This window comes from Anas acuta, chromosome 8, assembly GCF_963932015.1.
Source record: "Anas acuta chromosome 8, bAnaAcu1.1, whole genome shotgun sequence".
NCBI classification, from domain to species: Eukaryota; Metazoa; Chordata; class Aves; order Anseriformes; family Anatidae; genus Anas; species Anas acuta.
In genome coordinates this window covers 19,679,206-19,699,728 of record NC_088986.1, presented here as the reverse complement: position 1 = coordinate 19,699,728, position 20,523 = coordinate 19,679,206, and the positions used below count along the sequence as shown (strand labels likewise).

Below are 20,523 nucleotides of genomic sequence, written 5' to 3'. Positions count from 1 at the left end.
ACTGAAGGTCTTCAGGGACCTGCAAGCTAATTATTTTTGATAAATTGTTGCAGGCAGTGTTGGTCTCCAACTCAAATTTAAGAGCTGTCTTTTGAGGCAAAAGGAGTCAGGTTCAGGGGAGGTATTGCAATGAGAATGAATTGAAATTCATGCTGAGGGGGGTGGTTTTAATTACCCACTTATTAGTAAACCAGCTTCTTTGGAACACTCCCACTGTTCAGTAGCATTTTACATTCTCTGTGCTTTGTTTTTAGAGTAAACGTTATTCATACTGACTTAATCCTCTTCAGTTGTTTGTAGCAGTTGTATGTGAATCAGTAACTCTTCCATGTTTTACTACAATGATTGTGTAATATAAATGCCTGCTTTCCTGCAAAAATGAGAATTAAATACAACTTTTAACTACTGGCTCCTGCTTGTCTTGTGAGTCACGTGTTTTTTGCTTGTTCTTTTTTTTCCCCTTCCTTTTGTTATCAGTTTGGAATGGAAGTTCTTCGGGTACTATTTGACATTTGGAACTGTACAAACAAATGAAAGTGCTGAGTTCCTTCAGTGTTTGTATCTGTTGCATCTGGTAATCACAGCACAGCAAGGCTAAAGTGGTTTGTATCTAAAGAAGAAAAAACAAACAAACAAACAAAAAAAAAAAACAAAGGAAAGACCTTGGAAATTATCAGCCAATTTAAAAGAAATAGCAAGTTTGATTAGCTTACATGGCACTCTGAACTTGTGACATGCTGTGTAAACATTATTTTATGACCATTCCTAATTCTGGCAGTTATGATCAGACCTAATGATGAGTAAATCTCATGTTTCAGGGTGTAGGCTGTTCTCTGAGAGGCTCAGTAGAAGCCCTCTCTTTACAAGTGAACATCATGTTAATGAAATTTTGAAAATATCTGTTTGTGCTCATGAGTCCAGTGAAGCAATCATCTCTGTTTGAGATGGTTTGTATTTCAGCCTGTTGTACAAAATCAAGCCTGAATTTTGTGCCACAGTCAGGTGTTCTGGGTGTTTTGCGGAACTACTACGAAAGAGCAAAATGTTGTCCTGCTTCACAGAAGAGGTATAGAAGAAAGAGCAATGTGTAACGTGCTGGGAAGCAAGTCTCAGCCTCCCCCTCCTTACGTGGAACACCTGCACAGTACTTGTGGTGTGCGTTTTAGCTGACTTAGGGCTTGAAGAGGTAGGCATTTTTTGAGCTCTCCTAGAGCAACTAAAAAGTTGTTTACATGGCAGTTGAGTGATTTATTTTTTTTCTTTTTAAGACTTGTCTGGCGAACTCAAGTGTTCGCAAGTAACATACCAAATTGACAAAGTACTGTGTTGTAAACAACAGAAACAATCAAATTCAAAAGATCGTGATAAATAGTTGTTCCTTACAACAACATAGGTGAACAATGACAGTTTCAATATTAATAACTATTGTGTGGGTAGATGTTAACATTCAAAAATATTTATATTTTTTGAAAGCTAGAAAATGACCAGCTTGTACTCAGCAGCTTTTATTCAGCAGTTCCAAAAGAACACGAATTCTTAGCTTTACTTGCTCTGTAAAGGGAACGTGGATTTTGTCTCAAGAATAGATCAGGACAACAGCAAAAATGATAAAGAACAAATGAAAGAAAATATCACTTTCCCATGTGTCTTTTCAGACTTCAAGTGACTTTATTATAAGGGTCTTTGCTTGTGTGCTAAAATGCTCTGGTTGTTGTGGGTTATTTTCTTCTCAATGCGTTGATGTCTTTAATGATCTTTCTGTGGTATTAGCTACTTTTCTTCTAAGTGTTCTGTTGGGTTGGTTGGTTTGTTTTTTTTTAAAAGCTTTGTTCTGATTTGAGCCACTATTCAATTCATCTAGATAAGGTAACAGAGATGGCGTATTGCTTATTAATTTTGTTGCTTTGACAATCCAGGATGGGCTGCTTGGGTAATGAAGCGGCCGTGGGACTCTTTGTTCTTGGACTTTGCTGTCAACTCTCAAAATGTCACTGCTTCCTCTGGAACTGATGAGAAGTTTGGAAGCATTGTTCGTGGCACACTCCCTCGTGACTACTTTGGCTGTTGCTGTAAATTTGGAAGATAAAAATAAGTTAGGTTAAACTGGCTTGTTGAAATGGATTGGTAAGTTAAACCAGAGGCTGCAATTCAGGCTGTCCTTCCTGTTTATGAGTCATTCTCCTGTTTAATTGCGTGAAAAGGCCTCCTGTAGAATTAATTAAAGGAGAGATCTTAGTAGTGCTGCAAAAACCTTGCAGTTTAGTTAAAATGGTGATTTATTTTTTTAATTTTAATCTTCCTTGTGTAACCTCTCAGGCCTTAAAGATGGAAGCCTGGATACTGTGACTTCTTTGTAGGTGATGTATGCAACAAGTGGAAGGAAAATGTTATCAGGAAAGTGAGAATTCCTTTTTTAAACTTTCTTTGGTTGGAAAAGTCCAGGCTATTAATCCTTTAAATTTAAATTTCGGTTGGAATAATCCAGACTATTTTAAATGACTGCTTTGTAGCAAGCAGTTGTTGGACTCTACAGAAAAGTGTGAGCCATCAGGGATGTCTTCTGATGTTGCTAATGCTTGTGCGCGTTGTTAGTTTCTTGTATTTGTGTTCACGTGACTGCTGTCTGAAGGCATGGCTTCTACAATACCTTTTGTATGCTGCTTAGCTATTGTGTTATACTTTGCAAAGAGCCTTTTCCTGACTTGAAGACAGCTTACTACATGTTTTCCTCTGTTTTTCTCTTCTGAATCATCTATTCCGTTTGTCAGGTTTAAGGATGTGTTTGTGTCGAGGAGCTGCAAAGAGATGAATAACTTATCTCACGTTGATAATTGTGCCGTAGTGCAGAAGAATGGTGCTGTGGACAATGAATGCTCTCTGAAGCACTTGACCAGAAAGCAAAAAGGCGTGGTTCAGTTGGTACTTCTCAAGTTAAGGACTTGCAGTAAGTCACCTTTGGTTGCCTGAGTGAATTTGGAGAATGGCATTTTTGTTTTGGCTTTGTTGTTTCGGAGCTGCTGATAAAGTCTGACTGGGTTAGAATAAGAGAGCTCTCGTAGTTGAAGCTTGGCAGCTTTGTGGCCACAAATGAAAACACATTCCATAGGTTATACTTGTACGAGATGTATCCTCTTTTTCCTATTACCAGAGCTGTTGAGACTTATTCTCTTTCGAAGCGCTGTAATTTTTGCAGAGTACGTTCCAGAGGGGTGGGGGAATGCTTGGCAACACTTTCACGTCTCCTTAATGTGTGATGTTCTGTCTCAGTTCTATAGCATTTGCAAAAAGGAATGAATAAAAACAGGACTATTCAAATGGCATTAAAAGGGGCAAGCTACCTTAAGTGTTTTTTTTTTTTAGCTTTTTTTTTCTGTACCAGGTGTGTCAGAAACAAACCAGTTGGATTATTCTACATTAAGCATCAATGTCTCTGCATTGCAACTAACAGAAACTAAGTATTCCCCCGCCCTGTTTTCAAAGCCTGAGCGAGGATTTCCACAGCTTTAGCAAGCAGAAATCTGTAGTTAGCATTTCAGTCACTCCTTTCTCAGTGGAACTTCTTGGTCAAATGTTTCTAACAAAATTGCACACAACGACTGGGCGGGGATGTCTCTGGGTGTGTTTCTAAGGAGGAATTACATGATCACAGCCATTTTTATGTGGGTTTTTAGCTTTGCTAGACCAGTTCAGAATAGAATAACTTGATCACTGTCAAGCTGAAGCTTGGGTATGATTTAGATGATTTCAGGACATACGTGGAAGAAGGCACCCACAGGAGTAAATGGTAAAGTAAATTGCACGCGTTGGTATTTGAGGACGTAATGGCGTGGCTATCGCGTTAGGCACTGCACGATGAGAGCGGGGTGTGGTGTTGGTATTACTCACTAGGCATTAAAATGATCACATGCATAGTTTCTCTTATGTAAAATCTGAAGAAAAAAAATACATACCATTGTGTTTGCCTTTGAGTAATGTATGCATTCACCTGCGAAATAAAAATGGTAGTTGTCTTGTCCCACTGCCCTTTCCCAGGAGAGGGGAAGAAGAAACCCTCAGACCAGTTCATGTGACAGCAATGGGGAGCCTTAAGGAAGGGGAAGTGAGTGACAGCAATCCTTTCCTCCAAGCCCAGCTGATAAGTCCTGAAATTGCATTAATGAATTAGTGTAGCTTTTGAGAAGTGGGAATAAAATCAGTCATGTTGCTGCGATGGGCTGATATATGAGCTGTCACTACAGAATGAAAATTGACAGTAAGCCTGTGAAAATCCAATGACTGCAGTATGCTAATAAATAAATTTAAATGCTTTGTTCCTGTTAGGCTTTGTATATCAAAGAAAATAATTCCCAGACCAACTGCAAGGGCTTCACAGTAGTTTTGTTTTATGGATTTTGAGAATTTTCCTTTGGATTGTTTGTTTTTTGGTTTTAGCTTACAGTTGTAGCTTTTATTCCCAAGCCACTAAGGAGGCATTGGTATAGAGAGACGTTGACGACACGGGTGGTAAGATGGTTTCGATGTCTGTTTTTCCCTTCTTCTGCCTTACAATATATTTAGATACCTGCTGTCTAACTGGGGCCTTACACAACACAGGACAGAGGGTTTAAATGATCTACTCATGCAAATACTGTCAGTGTGAGGCTTACTTAGCGCTTACTCTGTCTTGGTTTGCAGCAAAGGAAGTGTGATTGGCAGCTAAACGCATGCGCTCCATTTTAAGACTCTAAGAGAAGGAAACTTCAAAAACCCAAGTAGCTTTCAGTGTGGTCAATGTGTACAGTAACTGCAATATTTATTACCAGATTCTCTCTCAAAGTACTGGAACAGGTAATGCTGCAGTCAGAGGGCGTGCGAGGGCCCAAACGCGTGTAGTCTCACTGCAGCCTGTGGTGGTGTGTCTGGTACCAGCTCCTGCTGGGCTGGGGCTGCTTCCATAAGAAAATCCTTAGCAGGGGTCAGAACACCCAAGTGAAGTACAAAGACGTTTCACTGAGGAGCTACTCCAGTTTTCTTTCTGGGTGCCTTCTAGTCCTTTCCTTAATGAATGAGGTTCTTTAGCAGAAGTTTACCCTTTGCTTTTAAAAACATAGACTAGTTAGCATGCTGTGAGGAGTTCTGTGCTTTATACTGATAAAATTGTGGCAACAGGACACGTGAGGTGAAGTATCGTCTGTATTTTTATTTTACTTGGTTCCAGTTGCTGATACTGCTAAAACATGGTGGTAATACGGTTTTGGAGATGAGTAAATCTTGTAATACTTAACTGTATAAACTGTATAAACAGCGCTCTGCTAAGTCAGCAGCAAATAAGAGCGCTCTGTTCTGAAAGAAGTACATTTCTGTAATAGAACTCCTATTACAAGGCTCAAGTAACAAAATTCAGCAAGTTGGTAGTGGATTTTAACAGGTAACTTCCTGGGATTGTATTTTACCCTTTTGCTTCGATCATGTTTAAGTTATGTAACTTGAAACTTTTAAAAGGATTTTATAATTCAAAATCCCCTATTAAGAGATTATCCGATAGTCCTTTTTCCTATTTGAAGTCAGGCTTCTGCCAAAGATAATTATAATTCTCATCCATTACTGATATGAGGATCAATGGGCGGTTCAAGGCTTTCCTTTTTTCCTTTTTACAGAACTGTCTTGCATTGTTAGGTGTGTTTAAAAAAGTATATATCAAAAACCATGTAGTATTCTTTTTTGTGGTTAAGCGCTGAAATGTCTGTTATTGGTTAAGAGTGGGTGGTTAATGGAAACCTTGAGACTTAAGCCCTTAGTTTCCATTCACTAAAACCACATGAGTATTGTTTTTTAATGATCTTATGAAGTTGTAAAGAAAAGATGCTATTTATAAATCTGGAAGGTGAGATTAATACCACAATACCAATGCAGTGCTTTTTTTTTTTTTTTTTTTTTTTTTAAATTGAAGGGTTAGGTTGAAAAATCCCATTCAGGCATAGCAGCTTGCCCCAGGCTATTTCTGGCCTCTGGGACTGCTCTTTTTAGCAATTCTACAAATTGAATCACCATGACAGTAGCATTTAAAGCAAATGAGGCTCAATTACATTCTGAGTCAGAAGTACCTGAATTAACCTGCTTTCCAGCAAAGGTGGTGTGACCTCTCGTACTGATATTCGAAGACTTTTAAGCCATGTGTGAGTGGTAATTTAAAACTACTTAGAAGTGTTGAGCAGGTTTGTCTGTGTTGCTTTGTGTTTGACTTTTTGTAACAAAACTGTGCTCAGAGGTGTGGAGAAAATCTTGGAACAGTATGTTTGAGTAGCTTCATTTTTTGTGTGCAACAGTTGCAACAGAGCTGAAACTCTCCAGGCTTGGTGCCATTACTGCAACAATCTGCCTCTTAACCTTGGATGACTCCAGAGCTTTAACTAGGTTGGTTATTAAAACACAGCTGCAGCCTCTGTCATGGAGACAAGCAGAATAGTCATCCATGAAACTTATGTTCTTTGTCTTAATATTCTCACTATTATAATCAGTGAGGCTGCTGCAGGGGTTGCCAGAGGGGCATATGTGGCTTAGTTCAGGCCCCTTGAGCTATTTTTGTTAGCTACTGTAGCATTTACATGATGGCCTCTGTATTTGCAACTCTGGTTCTAGGAGCAGTGGAAAACTTGAAGAGGTACAAGCTGCTACAGCATTTGCTCATATTCAGAGAGCACTTTGCTCCCCGTGGTGAGCCAAAAGGATGGTTTGACTGTGTTTGAATGATTTGCACTGTTGAGAAACATTGATTAAACCTAGATGTGGAGCATTACTTCTGAAGCATAGATGCCTTTGTAGGCGCACTTAGCATAAAGGAGCAATTCGATTGATTGTGGTCATTTGAGTTGCATGTTCCATTTCACCTGCTCTTGTCATGCCTGACTGTTATTGTAGTCATCCTCGTTGGTAGGGTTGCTTAGTAGGGTTTGAATGTGTAGTTAAAATTTAGCTGCTACATCAGAGATGGATTCTGTTAGTGAAAATGTACTTTAAAAGTCTGTTGCTCTAGTTGTTGCACAAGAAGCTGCTCGTGGAACTGCATCTAAAAACCTGGTGAGCACGTGTTGATGCTATAAGTGGCTCTCTTGCAGTTTCCCCTTTCTGTGCTTCCTCCCTCTTTCCCTAGTGTTCTCAGGACTGCTTGACCAGCTGACAGAGCTGGAGCAGCTCCTGGAGCCTGTAAAGAGCTAACGTGGGAAGGAGAAGAATTTGGTTGTGGCGGTTTGTGGCCCAGATACAGATGACACAGATGTGTCTGATCTAGAGCTGGCACGTGCAAGGCCATGCTGCCTCTCCAAGAAATGGTTCTGATTTGCACCAGTGTAAGCCCCGCACAAACCTGCACTGCAAACCCCAAATATGTTTGTTTAATACATTTGTTTAACTGTCTTCACTGGGCATGCAGTTAAAACACAAGTCTGGGTGCTTCAGTCTTCAAGGTTAAAATGGTTAGCCCATGTTAGCATGTGGTGAGCAGTGTGGGTCTGTCTGGTATCTTAGTGAGGTAGGTTTCTGTTGATGTGGTGTTAAGCCACCTTTAGATTGTCCCGCTTGTAGGTAGAGGTATTTCCAGTAAAAAACTTCTAACAATACTGGTTTTAGTTCTTGATGAGACAAGCACAGCGAGTCTTAAACTGTGAGCTGGGAGAAGAATGGGGAAAATTTAGATTATCCTCTGATAGCAGCTCCTCACCTCTGCTGCTTGAAAGTGGCTGTGGCTGCAGTGTGGTGGTAGGCAAAGCAGTGTTCTGACAAATGTTTTCAAACCTGTGCCTTTTCTGCAAAGCTGATGGTATCATACAATTTTGTACTAATGTAGAAGTGATATCACGTGGTTGACTGAATAGGTTCCCAAAGAAGAGCAGTTGAGTTCTTGAAGCTGATGTAGTTTAATAATTCTTTCTCAAAACATTTGAGAATGGAGAACATAACGGAGTAGAATTAAAATGGGGTTGGGGGTGCAAAATGTTGTTCTGAACGCCTGCTATCGTGAATGCTGTACCGATAACCTAGACACTCCATTGCCTTTTGAAATAATATCCCAGTGGTCTACAGATTATTTTGTATACAACATAAAATAGGAGATCCCTTCTTGTGATTACAGTACATTTAATAAAATGAACTCCTGAATTAAGAAACAGGCAGGCATGCAATGCTTTGGTAGGTTTCTGTGGCTTAAAAATTCATTACTGCTCTTTGATGACTTTGTGCTTTTATTAAAAGATCTTTTTGATGTTTAAATGCAGTCTTCCAAAATAAACTGCATTTGAAGGTAAATAGAGTAACTGAAGCTTTATTAGAGACTACTGTTATGTAAACAGCTATTAACATAAAGCCTTTAAATGGAGGCAGCATCTACTCAGTGACAAGAAAAACCAACTCCTAGTCAAAGCAAGTAGAAGGAAGAGGAACTCCTGAGTCAAAATTTTCAAATGAACACGTAGAATACTTGTTTCCTGAATCCCTGTGAAGTTCTATGTAAAGTGGAATTTTTATGTTTGCATTTTACTCTTTTAATGATTCAGTGAAATTGATGCTGCAGCTTTCCTCTGCTTGGCAGTAGCCAGGTTTATTCACTTAATTCTACACTTGCAGCATATTTCAGCCTTTCCTTTCTGTGTCACCTGGAATGTTGGACATGTGAGGGTTTTTGTTGTTGTTGGTTGCTTGGTTTGTTTTCAATCTACTAGGTAACTTTAAGTCAAAACCTCTTTGGTAGAGTCAATAATGTAATGCGATCCATTGAACAGAGGGGGATGGAGCTGAGTGGGAAGTTCAAACTTATTACCTGATTCTAGCCCTGTAACTCTAGGCCTGTAAATCTAGACATATGTTCATTAAAGTTTTAACTGTATTATTTATGTTTTATTTTTTTTTATTTTATTTTGTTTTATTTGTTTGTAAGGTTTGTTTTGTTTTGAGACAAACTAACAAAAACACCTACACAGCTCCCAGAATTCCAGCTTTGGTAATTTCTGATTTTTTTTTTTATTTTTTATTTTTTTTTTCAGAAAGAGTGGCTGATGTGCTTTTGTAAAAGTTTGCAGGTGGTGGCGGCAATTATTAGAGATTGTGTTATTGGAGGCTGGGGAAGGCTGCTTTTTATTTTTGGACAGTTTTTGGTAAATGTCACTAGGCAAACTTTAGTTCTACCCTTCTTCATCTCACTGTTACCTATTGCAGTGGTAGCATTATTGTAGCTGTAGAGTTACTGGCATCAAAGCAGTACTACAGCTGCTGAATCAAGCTGGGACAGAAATCTTAGCAGAGAGTAGGTGACAAACAACACTTTTTTTTTTTTTTTTTGTTAGATTGTTGTTGGTTTTTTGTTTGTTTGTTTGTTTTTGCCTTCTGTGTCAGTGAATCATCCTGGGTCTTCACGAAATGATTCGTGTCTACTTATCTAAGTCTAAGACATGATGAAGGCCTTGCAGTGGCAATAAGGTCTTGGTTTTCCCCTTTTCCTGAACTTACTTCTCAGCTCTGGAACACCTCTAGTAGTAGTCAGGTAACCATAGCTTTTTCCTGCATGGGAAAGAACAATACTGGCCTTTGTGATTTTGATATTTAATCTAGATTGCCTCATTAGCAAATGCCCATCTCGTTATTGGCATGCTGCTTTTGATACTTCACGTCACTAGAAGATGGATAGAAAAAATGTTTCACCGAAGCAAGCGCATCAGATGCCTGTGCATCGGCAGTGTTCACCATCTCTAGTTGGCTGCCTAGTTCCTGTAGCTTTCTCTTTCTGAAGTTCACTGCTGCTTAGGTTGCTTTGTTAGGTGAGGTGTTTGTGTGGCTGGTCTGCTGCCCAATTTCAGACTCAGTCATGTCAGCATGTAGCTGTCTGGGGGCACATCAGTTGCTTGATAATTAGCTCTCATTCTCAAATTAGCTGTTCTAATTCTTAGGTGTTCAGAAAGCAGCCCTTCGATTGGCGTCTGCTTCCAGGAGAAAGCGAGGGGTTTGCTTCCATCACTTCTTGTGAGCAAGGCTGGTAGCTCCTGAGTGTTCGACCTGTGGGACCAAAGCCACTCTTTTGAAAAGCACAGTGGATATTTCAGGTTCAATCTGCAGTTAATCTGTTTGGTTCGTCCCTGATTTTTAATTCAGGTTTACTCATTGTGCTGCTGTTATAAGAGTTTGTGCATTTTCCATGCAGATGATTAAACTGCAATGAAAATACGGTGTTTTGGCCCTGCTTGTCTGCTGCTCACTCCCCAGCCTGAATCGGCTGTGGGTTTAGGTGTCCCTATGGTCGTTGGTAGAAAATTTTTCCTAGGTAATAGACCATGAAACCATTTGTTATTAGGGGTTGGTCACTTCCCCTTTCTTTTAAACAAGCTGTAAGGGCTGTCTGATATCAACCAGAAATGATGAAGTTAGTCACGTCTGTCTTCCATGAACACTTTTACTGTCCCAGCCAAGCGCAGGCTGTGCTGTCAGGGAGTGTGAGCAGGGAGGTCTCAGCTGCCTTTCCACATGTGTTGCCTTTTCCTGTTCTTGATCCCAATACTGTAAGTGATCAAATACTGAAGGAAAGTTAAGAAGTTGAGAAAAAGACACATTAAGCTTCATTCTTTTATTTTTGTTTTGTTTTTCCCCCCTCACGAAATGCTGAGTAAATAACTTTGTTCATAAGTTTTCTGGTTGGTAGAAGACTTCAGCTTTTGCCTTACGGGATGTTGTGAAACTCAAATTGTTTTCAATTGCTTTTAGATCCTCTGTTGGGGAGATACTAGAGCAGAGTTATGATACTCCCTCCCTGCCCCTCGTGGTGTTACAAGCCAGGAAATTTCAAATGAAGGATTATAACATTTTGTCCTTAATTGGCCCCATTTTCCGAAGGAACTTTACAGATTGCCAAAACAAGAGACTTGCATGACAGTAGATCCATTTCTTCCTCTGTTTTCATAGCTCAGATACGTTACTGAGGAAGACAAAGCAAACCTTGAACCTGATTTACCTGAGCTTCAGGGGGTTGGGGCAGAAGCTTGGTGGCATTTGTAACTTTTATTTTTCTTTTTTTTTTTTAAGAGTCTTCTGGTCACCAGAGCCTGATGGTTTTTACATGGCTTTGAAAAAAGGGTGGGAACATGTTACACACAGACTTCCAGGATTTGCTGTTGGGTGGGAATTTCTTTTGTTACTGAGGTCTGTCTTCTGGGCGAGTGCTCAGCTGCAGGGGAGCAGGCATGCGCGGCAGGGGAGGAATGAGGAAGCGCTGCACTTGCCGCCAGCCCAGGGTGCACAGCAAAGTTTCAGAGAGCAAACAGGAGAGGGGGGGAAAAGCTCAACCCATCAGAAATACTATTCTGGGCTTGTCGTGGTAGTGGTGTTCATGGAGCTCCCCGGGTGGAGGTAAGAAGCTTTTTCTTCTGCCTACTCTTGTCTGGTCAGGCATGAGCTTTCTTTTTCTTTTTCTCTTTTCTTTCCTTTTTTTTCTTCCTTTTCTTTTTCTCTTTCTTTCTTTTTTCTACCCCTGTCCCCAGAAACTTTTCTGTGGAACTAGATAGGGAAAATGCTGGCTGGTGTTTGTCCTGTTCTGCAGACTAGGAGGTTGGCTTTGGGGGGGTGTGTGTGTGGCTTCAGCATGCCTTTTGAGAACAGTGTGTTTGCTAGGCCTATAAACAACTGATTACTTCTGGCTGCTCAGAGTTTCACATGGGTTAGCTTGCCAGTTTTTCCCAAAAGTTAAAATTGGATACTTTAAGTATTGTGTGCTGTGCTTCCCATCAGGAAACAGAAGCTATTTGTGTACGCAGAAATGATCTGCACTACATAGAGTGCAGTAGATTGGGAGGCTTATTTACTTAAATATTGCTTGTGAAGCACCAGCGAAAATTGGTCATGTCTGTGTGGTAGCAGAGGGGTCTGGTTGTTGGGCAGGGCTGTGCTGTGTGCATCAGGTAGTCCTTGTTATCCGGGAATTGTTTTACTGTTACCTGCTCGCTTTGTTTAGGCTGTTGAGTTGTTTTTCATCTCAAGTGTCAGAGGGGTTTTGAAGTAATTCGTGTCTCAACACATCAGTCCAATATGAGAGAGGATCCCATCTTTGGCTAGGTTACTCTTTCTCAGAAATCTTTATGGTACTACCAAGGAGTAAAAGTCTTGAAAATAATGAACTGGTGTTTTCCTTAGTAGATTACATTATAGATTAGCTAAGAGCTGTATTTGCATGAGCAGGTTGGTTGGCAAGGCTCAGTTTGTTTTGGCAATGAGGAACTGCTTTTACATTAAGCTTTGCACTAAGTAGGCTTGCTTGTGTGCTCGCTGTTGGAGGAAGTTCTGCTGGGTTTATTTCTGAGTAATACAAAGTAAAAATAATACAGCTTCAGGACAAAGTGAAAAGCAGGTGGGTAAAAATTACCATTACCCAGAATTTTGGTCTTCAAACGTCCAAAAAAAGCTTATACTGCTTGGGTGAGAAAAGCTGAGTGAACTACTGTAAGGAGCCCTGTACAGCCAGGGCAGCAGGCAGCGCTTTTAAGAGATGGGTGTCCTGAAACTGCAGAGGGAGTGGGGCTGCCCTGGAGGTGTGCTGAGTCATCTGCCTGAGCGTAACGTGACTGCGGCTGGCCTGCCCCGCGGAGAACGGCTGTGACGAAGGGACACATGATAGGGACTGCTGGGCTCGGAGCTAGGTCCGAGTACCGCGGCTGGGAGGAAGTCGGCTGATACCTGGGGCTTGTACCCAGGGGCTCTGGGAGCGCAGTGAACTCGGAGGGAGTTGAATTTTAACCGAAAGCAGAAGGGAGTCCGCCTGGGTGTCGTTACATGCGGAGCTTGGTGCCAGCAGGTACTGGCATGAGGCAGTGTGGATTTTAAAAACATTTTCATCTCGAGGGGTGAAGCTTTCCGGTTGTGCCTGAGAGGCTCTGGCCCTGAGGCAGAACACGGCTGGGGCAGGAGAACACGAGACAGCATCGTGCCGCTGTGCCGAGGCTTGGCTGTCTGAAGCACTGGCAGAGCTCTCCAGTGGCATCCCAGGGGAGACAGGTCGCTGATCTGATCACAGTGTGACATTTCCAGTCTCGGTTAAGGATGGAATCTCAAGGATTTTGGGGGGATGGGGACGGATCCAGAAGAGAGGAGACCTCAGTGATTTTTTTCCAAGTTCTAACTGGAAAAATAAAGCCTGTACAGAGCTAAGCATAAGCAGGAGACTTGCATGCAGACATTTCCTATGTTCAGAGTGTCTCTAGTCCCAGTGCAGTGTCCAAGGTACGTGTCTTGGGGCTCCTTCATTCCTAGTTACAGGTCCGTGTTCTTCTAGTTTTTGCACCGTGGATGTCTTGTAGCTTTTTTTTCTTGTGTTCTTCCCCACACTACAGTGTGTGAATAGGAAGTTGAAGGCAAACCAGGCGGTAGTAAAGCTTGCTTGCAAAACAAAAAAAAAAAAGCCTATTACCTCCATTTAGAGTAGGCTAGGTGCATGGTATAGCATAAAGTGACACTAGCAACTGAAATACTGGTAACTAATTTCTAGGCAAGTGTGTTGACTCCTCCTTGTCCTGAGATCTGTGGCCTATTACTTGAGCAAATGGTGGGCCCTGTTCAAAATGCTAGCAATTCAAATCGGGTCCCTAACCTCTTATTCACTACATGCCTGTATGTGACAGCACCTGTGTATTTTCTGGTCTTTTTTTCTAGCGTGTCTTTATCTTCAGTCATGCACGAAGATGTGTGTGTAAATGTTTAAAATATTGGGAATTCATGTGTGAAAGAGAAGGCGGAGTGGGCTAAGAAGTCATAATGTCCTGGGGAGGGGGGTCTTACTCAAATTGGTATGTTTTGCTTGCAGGCTTTACATTGTGCTCACCAGACTCCGTACCTCTGGCATAATCCTGGAGAGGCATATTTAAAAAGTGTTGCCCCATGAAGGCATGCGTATGCTTTTTCTACCTTATCTGTTCTGGGAATTGTTCCCTCTTCCAGCGGTGGTGGTTCTGATAGCTGTCTGTGGCAATGAAATACTGTTTGCCATTGTCTCCTTGCAGCTTGTAATTTCTCCTGTGTTTAAAGCAGTTCTTGGAAACTAAGTGTTTTCTGACTTACAAGGTCATGGCAAGTCACAGACCTTGCACAAATGATGCATCTTCCCCAGTTTCACTTCTTATGTACGTCGTGTCTGGGCAAGGTTTCTATCGGATCTCAGTGCACGACTGCTTCCAAGCCCGAAAACTGAGGACCTAGCTGGGAAACTGAAGCCATGGACGTGGAGAGCTGCGCGGCAGCGGCAGTTCTTGGGGCGGTGCCAGCCCTGGGAGCTGTCGGTCCCTGCCGTGCCATTCCCACTGGCCACGGGACCAGAGGAGTTCTTGGTTCTGTGCTGTTCTGTTTGGGAGATTTATTGGCGGAACAGGGTTTGGTGCTCCAACAGCTATTTTCCTCTGTGGGGAAAAGGTTGGCTGGATCGAGCCAGTTAGCCATCTGTTTCAGCAGTTAGACTGCGCTGAAATGGATGGATGGCTTCCTGAGGTTGCTCCCAGATGTATTTTCTATTGTCAGCGCTATCAGCAGCCTTCCTCTGGCGTTGAGGCACCAGGACGTGTCCCCAGGTGCTGCAGAGGGAAAAGCTCAGCGCAGCGAGGGGCGGCAGGGAACTCCGTGAGGCAGAAGGGGAGCTGTTACCCACGGTGAGACGTGCCTTTTTAGCCATCTCACCCCTGCTTGGCTGGGAGTGCCCTCCTGGCCTGGCTGCTCAGTGCCAGGCTGGGGCTGCTGAGGACCCTCGTGCAGTGTGCTTGTGTGTAAGCCTGCCTTCCTTTGCTTCCCAGCGTTTTGGAACCTGCCTTGCTGTCCTTCAACACTTGGTAAGGGACCAGTGATGCTATGAATTACTCCCTCCCCTGACTGGAAAACAGAAACTTCTCTCTCTAACATTAAGATTGTAAATAAATGTGACCTACTTCATTGTGCTGGTATGAGCAGGAACAACATGTCTCTGGTTTTATAATTAGTTAACTCCTGTGTTAATGTGTGCTGAAGTCTCCTCTTTCCACTTCTGAGTCTGGGCTGGTGAAGTCTCCATGCCCCCCCCCCCCCCCCCCCGACTCGCTCTGTTGGCAGGGTAGCTTCGTGTTAGTGTCTGCTTTTAGATTTTCTCAGTAAGAAATTGCTCCTCTTGTTAATGCTTGGTTTAACACGGTGGTTAATAATCAGTGTTTCAAATAGACTGTTCCAATTACTTCTGAATTGCAGATGAGTCTGGGAAATTGTTTCTGGCTATTTTAATGCCAGCATGGTAGGAAGGAAGCAATGTGATTCAGCTCTTAAACTGTGAACCTCAGATGGTGTACGGCAGGATGCATGCTCCTTATGAAGCTGTGTACTGACGCTCTTTGCAGAGAGGATTGTAGTGTTTCAAGGTAGTTCCTATGACAGATTGGCTCACAAAGAGTGATTCTAGATGAGATGCTGAATGCCAAGGCTTATTAATAAAGGGAATCAATAAAGGAAGGGGAGGCTTACAAGTAAATTCCCTAAATGTTTTAGGCAGTTAGCTCAGTCAAGTAACTGACCAGTGTACATGTTTTCCTTTGGGATATAATGAGGCACTATTAATGGGTTTGATGTGGCGGTCTGCTGACAAGATGAAAAATACTGGTTTTCTAATAAAGAGGTCATTTAGGGAAAAACAACACCATTCAGCACAGGCTGCAGGATGCTGGTATGTTGGGATTAGCACCTACAGTGCCTCTATCCACACAGGGTGCTGCCGAGGAAACGGACTTGCAGTGGGTACCTTGTTATATGGCTGTATGGTGCTGTGCATCTTGTGATGATATAGGTAGTCTCTTATTTTTATTAGCTTTAGAACTAAGCTTTGGATGTGCTGTTGAAACATGGCTAAAAGCTTAACTAGTAACTGTTCATTGTTTGCCTTGGCAAAATGATGTTAACTGTGAACATCGCGCTGCGCTCTGGAACAAAAGCCTGGGGCTTTTCAGCCTGTTTTAGCATCCCATTTTTGTTGCTGTTTTAAAATGCTTTGATTCTTAATTATGCAATTCTAACTTGAAGTTTCTCTTGGCCTTTACTTGGTGTTGAGATTTTTCTTGTTTTCATGTTTTTCTCCTTTTTGTTATAGCTAAGATTTGGTGAAAGGTTGCTGGCTTTGCTTCTGTTTAAACAGATTATAGCAAGCGAGTGCTCTCTTCTTGGTGTAAAGCCTAAGCCAATACAGCGTGGGAAAGTGAGAGATGGAGAAAAATCTGGCACTAATTCTTTGTTACCTGAACTGTTTTTTGCTGACTTCACGGGTTATAGAGAGCGGGACAGACACTGAGTTTGTTCATTATTGATTTTGCTTCTGATAAGGATTCTGTTCACATCAATTCATATCTCCTGTGTGCTGTTTTTTAACGTTCATCGTGTGCATTAAGTAGTCTTGCATTTCTTTATCGTCCCAGAGAGGTGTCTCATCTTCCCGCTCCCTCACAGGTAGTAACATTTGCTTCCTCTGTGTGTTGATACGAAAGTGGCAAATAACAGACTGCCTCCGGGTTCTCGTCTGTTACGGTGTTTGTGTCATCTGTCGATGCATTAGAGAAAATTTGACTTTCTCTGCCTATAAAATCTCTAGATAGGGAATTAATGGTATAAATCAGGCTTAGAAAGGGTTCTCGAGAGACAGTTCTTGCTCTTAGAGTCAGAAATGACTTGTGGAAGTTCTTCCTTCTTTTGAGGAACGGCGCTGCTTGGTGGACAGGCTGAGGGCAAGTTTGCAATGCTGACTTACACCCCGTAACACGTGGGGATTCCCAGGATAATTGAGATGTGCCCAGATAAGTCCCTGTGGCATAACGCAGGTCTATGGGAATCCGCTTGAGCATGGGACTGGTGCTGTAGTAGCAGCGGGGGGTGTTACCCGGCACTGTGTGTGAGCTGTGATGATGCAGGTGGTATCTGGCTGCACCTCAGCCATTCACCCCGCACTGCTGAGGCTGTGGCAGCCCAGATGTGTCTGCAGAGTCACTGTGTGCCAGCCTGGAGCCCCTGAACACGGGGGGAAACTTGCTCATGATACAGGTTTTGGATGAAGCCTTGTCAAAGTAAAATTTTAATCAGTACTTTAAATAAATAAATATTGTTTTAGTAGAATCAGTACAATAATGCTTTTAAAAATGTCTTGTTTTGTTTCAAATCTAGTTGATGCTAATTAGCTTGCCTGTAAAGAAAAAAACATTAAAATGGAAAATTAATCCAGCCTCATAACTTCAGGTGGATACCTACCTTGCTTTTTTTTTTTTTTTTTTTTTTTAAGGATGCCTAACAGCAGAAACAGTTCTAAGTGGCTTTTCCAGTGCCGGAGAGTAGCTGGAATTAAAACAGGTTGTGACTCAGTCTGTTTAATGTTAGAACTGCCCTCCTAGCTGAGCTATACATCTATGAGTGGCGTTTGCATAGCACAAAGGATTTGAAATGCCTGTTCCAGCATAGAATGCTAACTGTGTTTCTCTTCTCTTTTAGGTTATGTTTCACACTATGTGCTGACCGTCTGTACTTACAGAAGATATTTAAAAACGAACAGACTTTTTTTTCAAAGATTTTGATTCCAGTGGAATCTGTGCTTTAGATTTTTGTCCTGTCAATTAACTCCTGAAGCAATGCCTGTACAAGCTCCACAATGGACAGATTTTCTCTCCTGCCCAATTTGCACACAGACTTTCGACGAAACGATCCGAAAGCCCATCAGCTTGGGTTGCGGCCACACTGTCTGCAAGATGTGCCTCAACAAGCTCCACCGGAAGGCGTGCCCCTTTGACCAGACCACTATCAACACCGACATTGAACTCCTTCCTGTGAACTCAGCCTTGCTGCAGCTAGTGGGTGCTCAGGTAGCAGTGCTTTTTTTTTTTTTATCTCTTTCTGTGTTGTCCTCCAAAAGGAAAGGAGTAAAAAGACTCATGAATAAAGAATGTGACAGTGTAGAAGAGACGTCTGCCTTTCTGTAGACTGACTGTGGTGATTATAGGTTTTAGATAGTGGAACAGCAGGTCAGATCTTGCTTCTACTGGTCACTGACTGATTTGGTGTTAGGTTTGTCGACAGCTCACGACTACACTAAATCAAAAGGGCTGGTTCTGGTCCCTTCCTTCTTCTCTAAGGTGTGTCCATCTGTGCTCTGCTGAAAGCACGAGATAGATAACTTTGTGAGCTGACATTAATCTAACCCCCCCTCCAGGAGAATGGGAGAGCCTGCCCAAGAGCCCCTTTCTGCTGGCAGGGGTGCACTGAGGCCAGCTGAAGGGTGATCTGACCAGAATGAGTACTCCTGGTGCTACTGGCAGCCTAGAGAGAGGGGCCAGGGGAAAGCAGGATTGTCCTGTTCAGTTGCAGCACATACTTAAATTGGCATAAGCTTATCGTGGTTAGAGCATCAGCAGTTTCTTGTAGCCCATACCTCCCAAGGCTGGACAGGGTCACGATCTTGGGGAGAGGAGGGATGATTGTGTCAAACTTATGGGTAAGAAGCAGAAATGTAGAAGGAATGCGGTTCCCTTACAGTGGTCGTTTTCCCATTTTCTGCTTCCCTGTCTGGGTTCAGCAGAGTTTCAGCAGAAAGTTCAAGGAGATGTGTAGGTCAGGTAAAAGAGATGACCTGTGTTGTGGAAGAACTGTAAAAGGAGGATGGGAAAGTGTTCTTACGATATTTTTCACAAGGTGCTGTGACAAAGATTCAGGTGTGGTTTTACAACTTTTGTTCTGTGTTTTTGTTTATCAAGGAGTGCTTATTTCTCTTCTTCATGAGGTGTATTGGTCTGGAACTTGTATCAGAAAATTTAAAATTGACTTGTGTTTCTGGCTGTACTGGTGATTCATCGTGCTCTGCAGGAGAGGATAATGAGCCTCTGTGCTTCCATTTCTGTAATGTGCATATGCTGCCACCCTTGAAGGGCTTCCAAGCAGTGTGAGATCTGTGGGTGATGCCATAAATATTACCATTCTCTTCTTCCCCTCTTGCTCCTTTGTATCGTCCTTCCTTCCTCTTTGGAGTTTCTAGAGTAGTTCCAGCTGTAACCAAATGTCCACATTTATGATAAAGGTCTTTGCTTCTGCATTTATTTGGTGGTTTTGTGTGCCTTTGTTATACTTTGTCTATGTAGGTAGCTATGTGATAGCTTAAATGAGAATTTCCACAAAAAGAAGATCCTGTAGAATGAGATGGAAAATCACCCATCCCCTGTTACAATTAATAGAGTTTTATTCTGGTTTTGCTAGTTAGCTAGTCAGAACTTCCTCATCTGTATGTGTGAAGAAGGGTATGGCAGTGCTGTATGTGTCCTGAGAGCCCTCTGAGCTCTAGGTTCAGATTTTGACCTAATGGCATATTTTTTTGTGCTCCTTTTCATATCTTAAATTTTCCACAATCCAGATTCATAGAACCTTGTTTCGTGGTGACCTTAAAACCTGCAAATGTCACCAAAAGAGATCGTACCCTCTTCCCTCTTGTTTGTCACCCATTCCCGCATGCATGCTTGCTCACCGCAGTGTGTGACCTGAGCAGTAATTGGTGGGCTTAGTGGGGCTTTTATTTCTGTCTCCACGTTCCCCTTAAGAGAAACTTGTACACACACACACCCGCAGCTCTCCTAGTTTCAGTGAGCGTGTTCCAGTGCTGTGAATGAAATTAGCATTCAGTCTAAGTCACCATCCTTTCTCCTCTTCTCCTTCCCTTCCTGGCACCTCTTGCAATGTTTACCAGACTCTGGAGTACTAGAGCATAATTAGGCTGCTCTGCTGGGAAGGACAGGGAAACAGTGGCTTTTTTCCTCAAATCTCTTTAAGAATGGCCAGGCTTGACATCTTTTACAGAGGAAGACTTCGCTAATGGACAAAAAAACAGTGCTGCAGAGAAACTATACCAACTTCGAGCTCTGTCTCATGAAGAAGATGGGCTCTCTTTGGTACACATCAACAAAAACGATCTGAGAGCAGCAAGCCAGAGCACGAAACAAGCAGTATCATCAATTTCCGTAACAAAACAAAGCCCATGTTCTTGTTCCACTTCTTGTCTTAGTTTCAGGAGGTTGTGTGTGTCTTCAAACTCCCCTAATCTCCAACAAACCCATGTGTACCTTAACCTGAGTCCGTAGAGACCTGTAATGCTTTATTTTTAAATGATGAATCCCAAAAAGCGGGCTTCCTTTTAGATGGAAATACAGTAGAACACGATTACAGCTTTTATCCGGGGGAGAAAAGAACAGTTTGTTCTTCTCCCTTTGGGGAGGTTTCTGAGAAGTTCACACGTTTATAAGCGTTGTGTGCTTTTTGCTGGAGGCAGAGGAGGAGAACAGGCAGTTCATGAAACAAATCTCTTCTGCTGTGACTGGCAGCATCGACAGGATTTCAGGGCAAGTCACATCGGCTGGCTTTCACACAGAGCCACGGGGTGAAGCAAGCAGGACTGTATTTCTGCAGAAAATGTGCTGAGCTTGTCACATGGGCACCTGAGGAGCAGTAACCTATTTTCCTAATAAGAGCATTATCTTTGTGAAGGTTTCATTGCTCTCA

General features: G+C 42.3%; 1 protein-coding gene across 6 annotated transcripts in view; it reads left to right on the top strand.

Annotated features, from left to right (window-relative positions):
* RC3H1 (ring finger and CCCH-type domains 1) overlaps positions 1–20,523 on the top strand; it is a 71,703-nt gene that overhangs the window by 5,281 nt on the left and 45,899 nt on the right. For all 6 annotated transcript variants that reach the window (XM_068690400.1, XM_068690404.1, XM_068690403.1 and 3 more), the window contains exon 2: positions 17,479–17,846. In XM_068690400.1, coding sequence (XP_068546501.1) covers positions 17,616–17,846 — 231 coding nt within the window. In that variant the 5' untranslated portion in view covers positions 17,479–17,615. The remainder of the gene's footprint in view (positions 1–17,478; positions 17,847–20,523) is intronic.